Source organism: Rhinolophus sinicus, linkage group LG04, assembly GCF_036562045.2.
Source record: "Rhinolophus sinicus isolate RSC01 linkage group LG04, ASM3656204v1, whole genome shotgun sequence".
Taxonomy (NCBI): Eukaryota; Metazoa; Chordata; class Mammalia; order Chiroptera; family Rhinolophidae; genus Rhinolophus; species Rhinolophus sinicus.
In genome coordinates this window covers 75823383-75836353 of record NC_133754.1, presented here as the reverse complement: position 1 = coordinate 75836353, position 12971 = coordinate 75823383, and the positions used below count along the sequence as shown (strand labels likewise).

General features: G+C 36.9%; 1 protein-coding gene across 50 annotated transcripts in view; it reads right to left on the bottom strand.

The window, feature by feature from the left end:
- SORBS2 (sorbin and SH3 domain containing 2) overlaps positions 1 to 12971 on the bottom strand; it is a 312617-nt gene that overhangs the window by 60158 nt on the left and 239488 nt on the right. For 42 of the 50 annotated variants that reach the window (XM_019736081.2, XM_074329790.1, XM_019736082.2 and 39 more), the window contains 4 exons: positions 9862 to 10000; positions 6290 to 6450; positions 1498 to 1564; positions 745 to 789 (listed from right to left, as the gene is read on the bottom strand). In XM_019736081.2, coding sequence (XP_019591640.2) covers positions 745 to 789; positions 1498 to 1564; positions 6290 to 6450; positions 9862 to 10000 — 412 coding nt within the window. Of the gene's footprint in view, positions 1 to 744; positions 790 to 1497; positions 1565 to 5514; positions 5640 to 6289; positions 6451 to 9861; positions 10001 to 12971 lie in introns of those variants that run through there. The other 8 variants (XM_074329792.1, XM_074329827.1, XM_074329803.1 and 5 more) reach the window with 2 other exon arrangements.

Genomic DNA, 12971 nt, shown 5'->3' with positions numbered 1-12971 from the left:
GAGCCTGCTCTAAAGAAAAGAAAATCAAACACCGTGCAATAGTCCAGAACCTGAGGCCGGGCAGGGACATGAGGCCTTGTGTGGGATGCCCTGATGTGACATCTAGGAGAAAGCAATGATGAGAAAGATTTTTTAGGGGTTTCCTCACTCCATCCAGCCTGCAGCCACTTCACAAGATATGAACGCACTCAAATACAAGTAGAAATGCCTGGAATTGAAGTCAGTCCATTAGGACCACTGGCAACTCTGAGTCAGAAAAGTGGCCCGGCAAAGTGGGATTTTAAAAACTTCTTCAATGAATGGTTGCATTTTATAGCAAAAGCATGGATAAGGTCACAAAATACTTTTCTTGACTTGTTTTTGTGAAGTGTATCTGAAAGATCTTACGCAATGGTAATCACTCTCTCCACTGATAAAAGGAGATCTTTATCTTATTTTGTACCCCTGTTACAGTATGTTCTTTCAGGCTGGCCTTCACACTTTGGTTCAAACATTCCTGAAGCTGAGAATAAACTAACAGTGGGAATGAATGAGATAAAACAGTATTAGTTCTCATTTCCATGAGAAAAGATCAATCCTTTTGTTATGCATGCTCTGAGAAAAGAAAAAAAAAAAAAGCATCCTCCAGATTGTATAAACTGAAGACATGCGCTCAAACAGAGTGGTAAAAAAAGTGATTGTGAAGTTCTTTCAAGCAATGCAGGGCATAAAATATTCATTGCGAGCAAAGGAAACCCATCCTACCTGCATTATATGTATAAGGAGTATTATACATGTCTGTGTCATCATCTAGAAAACGAAACATAAATATTATGGCAATACACATTTGGTCACCATATCATAATAAGACAGCAGAACTTCAGAGAAACAACAGAAATTTGTTAGAAAACCAATGTATTTTGCCTAGTTCATAATACCAATTTTTTTTTTCAAATATTGTTTTTTTGCTGGGCCTCTGCAGTTTGAACTCTTATCTGTAACATATTTGCTCTGCTGCCCTCCTCGAGACATACAAAGTCAGTCCTTGACCTCATTTCCTCAGGCAGCCTTCTCTTCTGGATCATGAATTTCCTTCTGTAAGTGCTTTAAGTATCTCTTGTCAAGTCAATGAGACCAACCAATGCTCCCTCTCTGGATTAGGAGGAGACATATGTAGACAGAGGAATAATGAATCTGTCTAAGCAGACAACGCGCCACACTGGTTTAGACTGTGGATCAGGAAGGACGAAGGGAAGAGACCAGAGCACCTGGCACCCCTTCAAGGTCACCTTATAAGAGGCTTTGTGGCAGATCTGTGTGGGGCAGGAGAACAGGTATCTGTGATTTGAAGGCTGATGTAAGGAAGGATGTTGAAATGAGTGAGGGCCATGACGTTTGCTAGGGTCTTGACATTTTGCATGAACCAGAACTACATTTTGCATGAACCAGAAAGGAGAGTATACATATACATCCTTCAACCCACAAGGACCTGATCAGAACACAGAACAACATACATACCCGGCTTGTGCACCATGTGAATTTGCTTAAACATTGTCTTGTACCAGTCCTTCGGTCTGTCAACTGTCTGTAAAAGAAAATGTCCAGTAGTTACAAAACTGCTTCCAAATAAACATTGTTCCTCAATGTTTTTCTTTCTACATTTTATCTTTTTTAATAGCAAATTTTTGTTCTGTGATACAAAAAAAGCTATTTCATGATGACAGTACCAGTAATTTATCCAGTTATGCATGCAGTTTGTAAATATATTACCCCTGTGGCATTTAGGCTGAATTGAAACATTATATGTTATGGTTTTATTATTCCCAAATCATAGCTGTGCCCAGCACTGGACAGTTAATATTTGCACAAACATACTTATACAAAATTGACTGAATAAAAGTTATAGTGTTGTAATAGTTTGCCTCACTCCTTTTGGTGATAATTATCATTATCTTTAAAACGTTTTAGTGAGTGTTCTGTTCAAGACATTAATTTTAGAATTAACTAGGGAATATTTTTGACTAAAATTGTATTCTGATCAATTTAGAGAAACAGTAATTTGATATTTTCTAGTCTAAGTTACTAAAATACTAAACACAATCCAGAGTCTGAGAGCAAATCTAAAAATGTAGATATCATTTCAAAAATTTTTAACATGATAATAAAATGTACGCAACATTTGCCTTTTAAATTGTAAATTCCTTGAGAATAGAAGCTCCTCCGTGTGCAGCCCAGGCTTTTGACATGATAGAAACAGAGGGCTGTTGTGGAAATGTGACATTAATGTCAGATCAACCTATATTCAAGTCTTGGTTCCTTTAATTACTGTTTTCTAGCAATATGAATTGCAGCAAGTTAGGTAACTTTGTAGAGCTCCAGCTTTCCCCTCTGGAAAATGAAACAATTATACCCATATCATAGGACTGTTAAGGGAATTGAATGAGGCGATGTATACAAAAAAACCCCTAGGTATATAAAAAATTCTCAAGAAATAATAACTGTAGGAAATAGCAAATATTTATAGAATTAAATAATGAATGAATCCAGGTTATTGGATGGAACTCTACAATATTGTATACCTGTGAAAGGAGACGTATACCTTTATAATCATAATTAAAGATTTTGCTTGGTAACATCTTTATCTTGCCATTTCCAGAGCTACTAGGGCAAGAAGCGCAACCATTCTGTGTAGAGTAACTGAATATACCAGATTTTCTGAGACAATTCTTTTGATATAAAATATTGTGTTAGGATTGCTACAAAAATATTCTTGTACTTGTTAGAGTGAAGTTTGGGTTCGATTTTATATCCTGATGTTTATCTCAGAAATATGGTCATTGCATTTTTCATGTGGAAATGGAATGTTTTGTGCTATATCTTTATTTATTTTAGTCTCTACGAAAATATGAGTCTGGTAATCACCACAAATATAGATTAACCTTAAGGGCTACTGACGTTGTTGGGAACCACCTCTTCGTTTATTCATGGCTCTTTCTACCATGGAGAAATTGAGGGGATTGTTGACTGATCTTATATTCAAATGGTGGGAGCTGCTGGGAGAGGGTGCAGTGGAGAAGCAGGATTCTAGCTATTATTTGCTGGCTTAAACAAAATAGCTGAACAAGTATCTTCAAGGGACATTTATTTTCATGAGAGATCAATTTTTCTTCATTAAGCTTTATTTCCTTTACAGTATTCAGCATCAGAAAATAAGGCATAACCTTGTGCAAAACTGTTTTCCAACCAAACCTGGACACAACCAATGGCAACAAGGATGGCTAATAAGTAAGTTATATCACTGTATATGGGAATGTATCTTGACAAACAGCATTTTTTTTCTTCCCTTGCTAGAGGGCACATATCAGGCAGGATCACAGTTCTGCCATCTGCTAGCTTTATATGGTGAGCACAGGGATGCCAGAAATGCCCAGTCAGTTGGCAATGGGGAATAGGAGACTGGTAAAAGGGAATACTAAAACCCTGTCTGTGTCCCTTTCTAAAAGAAGTCCTCTAAGCATTTAAAATTCCTTTTATAAATGCCATCATGGAAGTTGTTATGGCTAATACTAAAATTAAGTCAATATAAGTCTACCCAAATTTGAGGACATTTACTTCTGTGTGTTCTCCGAACTTGTTTTACCCGGACAGTAACTACTAGTAATTCATTATGCAGTTGTTTTCTACAACCTCTGCTGAATATACCTGAATTTTTGCATTCTGACAGTTTACAGAACGTCAGAGCTCAACACTGATTTAACATGCAAAGATTTCCAGAAAAAGAAAAGGCCTTATTTTCTACACATCAGTATATAGTTATTCTATTCTTTTTTTTTTTTTTTTTTTTTGCTCCTTGGCAGTTTTGAAATGCTCAAATGGCATTGTATTTGAACTAGGAGAAAAGAGTCTTGTATTTTACTTAACTAGCTGCCTGTAATTAGACGATCTCACGGGATCTGAACCCTAGCGGTTTTTGTTGTTGTAGCTAATAAGACTGGCAGTAAAAGGCTAATACAGATGTCCCAGGTCACATGAGAGAAGGCAGTCTGGGGAACTGCTTCCTTTCGTTCAAATAAGTCAAAGGTCCATTTGTTGACTCTTGGTTTTCTAGAGTTACTGGGTTACTTTACAAAATTGTTTCCTCAGTATATGCTGGTTGTCTAAAATGAGACTACAACATGATACATTGAGACAGCACTGCTTTTGGTGTATACACTCAGCAGAGAGTCCATGTGAAGCAATTTGAGTCTGATAATCATTACTTTCTATGCGGATGAGAAAGAAAAACAACCTTGGAGATTCTTGGCCTGCAGTAGCTCAGAGATGGCCTGACTCGACATTTATAAACACAGCTATACTTGGGATGAGCTTGGCAAGGCTGGGAAATAGGAAATGTGAATAAGAGTCTTCTCAGACCTATACCTTCTTTGTAGAGTTTTAAAAGCCTAAATAGGAGCACAACTGTATATAAAAATTATGGTTCCTTATAAGGAACTGCTGGGTTGCTTATATTTCATTTTCTATTTTGCAGAAAGGAAACTAGTGTTTAGTATATGTGTTTGCTTATGCATATCTAAATATGCTTTTGATTTGGCAGTAGATAAACAATATAAACATCTTAATATTACTTGATTTTGACTATTTACATCTCAGTTTTTTTCTATTTAAAAACTAATGAGCAAGGCCTTGCTATTTAAGAGAATTATGTTTTATGGATTATAAAAAGGTCCAGCTTTGCATGTTCATTTTTATATATCATTTGTTGACTTAAAAACACACTTAAAAACATACCAGAGGTCTCAGATAAATTCTTTTTAGACAGAATCTATAACTACATAGAATTAAGGATCTCCTAATTTGTGTACATACCATGCTTCAAAGGTCAATGAAGCAAAACCCATGACACTATACCTGTCTGACACTGTATTCTACATTATTTTAAAAAATTCAAATTGAACCATTTGAGTCAGAAATCTTAAAAGGGAAACAAATGACAAAACACTGTCACCAGAAACATGTACTCAACATAAGATTAAGAATGTTAGTCATGACCCCTGAACTTTTTCTATCACTTAAATATGACAATCATCAGTTCCAACATAGATTTTTCAGGCCTTTGTAATTAGTCACATTCAACGTTCTCAGAATCTAACGAGTATAAAACCCAGAGCAATAGCTATACAAAATTACTTTGTAGCTTCCATTTCTAATACTGACATTTGGAATAATCAATTGTTAATTCTTTTCTCTGTATATAGAACACCAAATCCCCATATAATAAATGCAAATTCAAAGAGAGAAGAAACCCCCCACACGTTGTCTTTAGTTCTCGTTGGGTGTTTCCGATCGTGCCACTGCTTTTTGCTGATCTCTTTCTCATTCCTTTCCTCTATCCACTACTGTCGTTGGTCCCCCAGGTTTGCATTCCAGGATGGTAGCTCTTGGCAACATCCCAGCCAGGTATGTGGATGTTGCGGGCAAGTGTTCGCAGCCTGAGCTCCATTCTCGCACCCCCCCCACACACACACTCACTTTCACCTGCAAACGTGCTGCTGCTGCTCTCATCTTGGTTCCCAAGTCCTCCTTCTTGCGGCTAGCACAAACCTTCTCTTCAAGTGGACTGGGTCAGCAAGCAGCTGCCTGCCCAAGCTCTCAATAGCCGCCTCTGCTACTGCTGAGCTTTGCCAGAAGGGGCTGCCCTGACACACTGAGCAATGTTTTGGCAGAGTTTAAAGACTAAAAAAAAACAATCCAAACACTCTCACTTATCATCTGGAGAGCTCTCAGCAGGCACAGCTGAAGAGGGACCCTAAAATGTGTATTTTTCTTCAGTTTTTGCTTCTCATGACATTAACTCTCTTCACTCCAATCATCTCACCTCCCAACTCCCAAGTCACAGCTCCGCATCTCCTGGTGTTAACACACATCCATTTCAAGAAACAAATCACTGGTTCATTTGCAATGCACGTGGGAATTCAATGCAGCCACAGAACGCACATTTTCTCCTTCCTTCTCTTTCCTGTCTAGTGCCCTAACACTCTTTGGTTAAAGGTAAAACAAAACATACTTTTATCACTTAACAAAATCACAGTTTTCATGATTTCTAATTAAAATGGAAAAATAGATGCTGTGATTGTCTCCAAGTGACCGTGCTCCACTGTCACACAGCATAATATTCACGAGAACTCAGATGGCACCGAGGGCAATGCTCATTATGTAAGACCACAGGAATGCACAAAGCCACGGGCAAACCATTCTTTGGAGAGTGTGTGCACCGCCCCGGAGCTGTGATGTGCACACTGGCATCTCCTACCGTTCTAATGGCTGTGGGGATTCCGGATTCGTCCACAGGCCCGATCCCTGGGTAATGTGGGGCTTTGATGACTGTCACTCTCTTCTCTTCCTCTGAGGATCTGTACAGCGGTATAGAGCCATCCAGGGATTGTGCGTGCTGGGGATAAGCCTCTGTGGAATCTGTGGAGAAAATGTGGTGAAACAGAATGTATTGGATGTACAAGGAATTATAAATTAGTGGTGTCTCTTGTATGTTTACGCCAACTGTGACATAGTGTGTATTTCCATTGCCACCTCTTTTAACTCATTTACCTTACATTTGAGCCACTCGTTGTCAACATGGAGATGTATATTGAATAAACTTTTAACAAGAAGACCCTCAGCATTTTATGAAAGAGGGTGAGGGAAGAATAACATTTGTTGGAAGACCCTGTGACTGTGGGACAGCCACTATAAGAAGGCACTTTATATGCATTATCTCATTTCATCCCTCTAGTAATCTTGGGGGGAGGGGGATCCATTTTATAGGTGAGGGGGCAGAAACGGAGACAAGTTTAGTAATTTTCAGGTCATAGTTTACATTAATATTATTATTAATATTATTAATATGATTTTTGTGAAACTGCTGGCTACTGTTATTTAAAGTACTGAAATGTACTCTTGGGATGGAAGTTATGACTGTTGAGTCTACGATAGCAATTTTATAAAAATAAAGTGAAAACAAAAATTGCATTAAGAAATCTTCACATCCAAACATATGCCTGGATGTGAAGGCTTAGGGGTAAATAAGTGATTTAAAATTATTAGTGTTAATTTTTATTTAAGTAGCCATGATGGCCATATCTTTACTTTTACTTTGAAGTACCAAAACCCATGACTTTTTGCCCCTTGAGTACAAAAATTGCCCTAAGCACATAAATTAGATAAGTTTTATCATACTCCTCCTATCTTCATGCCATCTTTATTAACTTTTAGTTTAATTTCTTAAGAAACAGAGAGGACTTAGTGTGGTTCTTTTTCTCATGTGGTTTGTACTATATATTCCATTTACTCTTCACAGATATTTATGAAAATCAACAGTATTACTATCCATATGGTATAATTGATAATACAATTTTCTGGGGTTTTTTTTAAAATACATTTCAAATTTTTGGTGACTAAAAATGATCTTTGCCATGGTTTGTCAGACCTGTCACTCAGAAAGTTCTCTTTTTATGTGGATATGGAAAAGTGTGAATATTTCAGGGTGGCAGTGATTGATTATATGTATATATATATGAGATATATGTATGTATCTCAAAAGATATGACTGTTTTTGTAGCAAATTTATATAAAACTTCATAATCAAGATTTAAAAAATTTAACTCATTCTGAAGAGATAAGACACCTGAAAGCTAAAATCTATTTTAACATTTATAACTGCTATTACTATTACTATGACTATTTCCAATTTGGTTTGCAACAGAAAAGCATTTTCAATTCATTTCTGATGAAAAATGAGTAAGGCTAGGAATAAAACTGTTTTATGTGCCCTTGTATGTAAAAGTAATTAATATCCTTCCCAAGCAACTCCAAAGTCAGACACAATGTAATATTTGACTCTGATTTTCCACTTAATCACAAAGAGGGCAACCATGATGCTAGTACTTATATCAAACAACAATGTTTTTAAGCACCTAATATGTACAAAGTCCCAACCTAAGCAAATAGTATTAACTCTGTCTTCATCTATGGATCATAAGAGAGTCTATGAACTTATAGCTTACATAAATTAGTCCTTTATTATGCTCTTATATGGTCCACTAACTCTCACGTTTGTAGTCTTTCGTCTTCAACTACATATGAAGTTCCTCTAAGGCAGGACAGATTTGTATATTCTGCTCAGGACCTATCTTAGCACTGGCCAACTAGAATTTGTTCAATGTGTAGATAGGGAATTTCTTTCCATGTAGTATAGTTTACATGTAAAAATCTACTCATTGATATGTTCTGATATAAAAGCCTATCTACATTCAAGTAGTTATATATTTTGTTTGTTGGTGTGGGAGAGACAAAATTGAAAGGCAAGGGGAACAAAGAGTCAAATAATAATTGATAATCATTTGGGAAAATATTACTGCTAGAATAATTTGTCGAGTTTTACTACAGATGTATGATGATGCATAGCTCTGTAAAAAAAATCTAGATATAATAGGCTCCCAATATAATACCACACCATGGACTGATTTTTTTAAGGGCAATATTTTGGCACAAGTACATTCTACTTTCTTCTACTCTGAAAGGACATCATTGTAAGATTCACAGATGATCCCAGAAGCAGCATTAGAGAAGGCACAAGTATATTTAGTCTTTACTCTAATGAGTCCCAAGGCTACATGTAAGTGTTATAGTTATGGAGGTTTTGTTGACACGGAAGTTGAGTTCCACAAGGCACGTGCCGAATGTCACTGGGTAAACTAATAACATCATGTTCTTTCAGTGCACTCTGTTGGGGAAAAGGGAGTACTGCCTGCTGGCAAAGAGGAAATGGGAGTTAAAGCCCATTGTTCCAGTTTCTTTCTCTCTGTTGTTGATTGGTGGTGGCCAGATGGGTCCTCTCCTACTTTTGTGAGAGGTGTGCTGTGGTCACGTGGTCCTCTGCCTTCCTCTCTGCTTCCTGCTGCGCTGCAAGCCTTCCAATTATTCAACATCATGAAACTTTTTGCAGCTTGAATTCAGATTGGTTTGATTTAGTCTGTTTATTTTTTAATGTTTTGGGTTTGTTTTTTTAACGTTTTTTAGAAACTAAGAAATATTTATTGCATTATTTTCTAAGTATATTTTGCCACGTAATGTTGTTTCTATCATTATATAGCACAGTTTCTTTTCCAGGAAGCTTCAAAGAGTACATGAGCCCCATGAAATTATGTGCTTAACATTTTTTATGAACGTTCAAATGTTCTTTTTGTTTCTGGAAGAGAGCTATATCTTTCATCTAATTCTTAATTCCCAAAGGATTAAAAATTATGTCTCCATGAAATTCTGGAAGGAACTCACATCCCTGGCTGATGGTCTTCTGGCTTCACTATGAATAGTAGTTTACTACTTTATGAGGCAGTGGTTTAGTATTTACTACTTCATGAGGTAGACTGTTCCCTTGTGAGACAGGTTTAACTGTTAAGCAATTCTTCTTTATGTATACCAAAAGAATTTTCTATAACAAAAGCTCTTTCACAAAAGACGGGCTACCCAGAACATGGATAGTATTTGCCATCCATGGAAATGCACTGTGACTGTTCTGGTGATGTGAACTCTCCTCTCCCTAACTGCCCATTTCTTTCTTGCTACACCACCACACTTAATATCTAACAGCCTTCATCATCTTGGAATAGAAGCAGTCATCGTCTTGGAATAGTGGGGTGCCTACTTTCTCCAATGTTGAATCCATGCAGTTCCTAATTCCTCCTCTAAGATAGAATAATTAAAAAGTGAAGTGTAAAATGTTTCATCCTCCTTTTTGAAAAATGACTTTGATGCTTTAAGTTTTCCTCATGTGGTTTGTACTTACTATATTGAAATTGTCATGAAAACCATGACGATTAAATGACTTACCAAGTGACCGGCCATGCTGCATGATAATGCTTGAATTGAGGGAGCCTGGCAGAGAGTAGGCTGAAGGGGAAAACGGCCTTTGATAGTAACTCATTGGACTCACAGCACCTCCAGAGTTTCCATTCACGGTTATCTGGCTCTGAGAAAAGTGTAAAGACATCTCGTTAAAGCACATTATCTGCTGTAAACATGATTCCTTTATATGACCATTGAAGACTTCCATTCAAATGACAGTAATCATCTGTCAAGTTTTTATTTACTTTGAAAATTGATGTCTAGAGGGACAGGTTACATATTTTCTGTGTCTTTTCTATCTTCCTTTATTTCTGAAAATCACTCTCTTAGATGTCAGAGGGCACAGGAGGTAATTAAGAAGAATGGAAGCAGCTGACTAGTGGGCATGCCACTCTGCCAACAGAGATACCAAAAGGTGTCAGTGGGAGTCAGTAGAACATTACTGTGAAGGGCAAATTTGTTCTCACAGTCTTGAGTTAAGTAGTCAGAACTCTATCACACTGCTCTGTATGTGGGATTCAAAATGAATGTTCTTTGCCTTGAGGAAAGGAATTGGTTCTCAGACATAGTCAGGGATATCCTCTGGTGAATAAATGTTTCCAGGGCAAGGTGATTGATATAAGGAACATAGCTGTTTGGATTTATAGATCATAAAGCAATCTATTCTAGAAGAATCAAAAAGACACATTAAACCACAGGATTCTCCCTCCTCCAATTTTACTTAGCACTTTATGGCCCTCTGTTTGGTTTCTTAATAATTTATTGTTTCGATTGCTTTATATATGAGTACTTTATATCCCCAATGGTCTTTCAAGCTTCTTGTTGGAGATAGTTATATATATGCTTTTTTATATACGTATTTTTATAGCATGTGGCTTGGTGCTAATAACACAGTACATATTCAATAGACACATATTCTAATTGAATTAACCAGCTTAGTTCACAGAGGTGGAGATCACCACTATGAATCATGCCTATCTATCCACAACACAGCACTGAGCACTGTGGAGATTACATAAAGCATGCGAATGAAACAAAACATTAGTAAACATTTAGTTAAAATGGCCTTACAGCTGAATGCACAGAAACACACATGTGCACACAGACCATGAACCAGGATTTGTGAACTTTTTCTACTTATTTTCAAACAAAATAAACTTCTATTATACAGTCTGGAAATAAACATACATGCACACTTAATTGCATATTTCCATGATTTTTCACTTTAAAACAGGTATGTTGTCCAATGACCTAGCATAAACCTAATTTCATTACTTCATAACCATACCACATCTGTCCTAAAGTCAATAAACATTTCATTACGATGGTTGTGTTTATTGATTAAGTACTTCTCTAAGCTGTTACAGAAATCACTCTCATATCGAAGCACCCATATTTTCAGGCTCTTCTACCTGAAGAACAGTGGACATTCAATTAAGTGTGAGGCACTGGCTTATCAAATGCTTCAGAGCCCTTATTTACCTTTGATGAGTTATTTGAGACTATTTTTGCCTCCTTGCCCAAATCAAGGCTGGTTGATCTTCATAAATATAATTTTAATACTATTGTTATAATGTATTACAATTATTGTTAAAAACAGGAGGTTCTTCTTATTAAAAACAAGCATGTTACTATATTCCTAAACTTTAGAAAGTTGCCCCAAATCCTATTTTGTCTATGACAGTGCTTATTTAAAACTTCATTATAAAATCAATTTTTTAGAAAAAAATTCCCATTTTTGTCTAAAAAGATAAGTCTTTCAAATTGAAGTCCATATCTATACTTTATATGCAGCTGAAAATCTGTGCCATAAAATTATGCAGCACGTTAGCCATTCATAAGTCATTTATTAGCAACTGCTTGTTATATAGACATATTTAAATGATATAATATATATGGGAAATATATGTTTCTCTAAATGGAAGATAAATTAATTGATATATAAAACAATAAGTGTTTTATATATGCATAAATTTATACATTCATAAATTTCTGTACTGGAATGGCTCAAGAAAAGTAATTCCAAAAAACCATAGGGCTTAATTTCTGCAGTGTAGATAATTTACATCACACACTCCTATAAGACAGACGGGCTCAAAAGATGTAGGTGTTAGTGAAGGGGGAGCAGGAAGAGTTAGCGTCATGCTGTCAGTAATTGTGTATGTGAGAAGCAAGGATATATAAACTATTCACACAGGACACATTCATATGAATCTCTGAGGTAAACTGTTATCTACCAGGACCTAAATTTTCAAAAAATTTTACTCTCTCTATGATCTAATCATCTGAATATTATGTGTATACTTATCTAAATTTCTGAGAATACTTCTTATTAAGGCAAATCACTGTATAACTCATTAACTAAAGCAACACAGTATAAACATAAGTGACTCTGAAATGAAGAGAATATAACTGACTTTTTCAGCCCAAAGTAGGCTTATGAGGATGACTATAATGAATTTCCCTGATAGACTGTATAAAATCGGTTTACTAATAATCAGCACCTATGCGAATAAAAATGCTCAGCAGCAAAATGAGATGTCTGACAAGAAATCAGTCCTTTTGGTCTTGGTAGATCTGTTTAAAAAATGATGGCATCAAAGGAAGGAAGGATAATTATATGCAGGGCAGCCCGGGTGGATAAGATGGTGCCATCGGTCACGGCAGACACGGCAGACCTCTGACCCAAGGTTGGGGAAGTTGTTTCAGAATGGTCAGTGGTGTCAGAGTCAGCTATCTGCAGCTCATCTGGGATGGCTGGGGAGGAGCCAGAAGAGCCTAGTGAGACAGCCGGTGGTGTTGCCCTGGACAAGGTGGCCAGGAGCAAGAAGGCGGGGTTTGTATAAACTGTGAAAGGGTCAGAGGTCTGTGCCGGTGTGAAGGCCCAAAGTCAGCAGGTGGGGGCAGGTAAGCAATGCTGGGCTGGAGCCTCCGTCTGGTGAAAAAGTGTTTTGGTTAAAAGGTACCACACAAGGAGGACATGAAGAAGAGGCTGCTGGTGTGGTTTGTCTGTGTGTCTGAAGCTTTTACCTCCAGCACACCGGCAGTTAAATTCTGGTTCCAAGCTGAGTTTGAGGAAAAAATAATAGGTGACA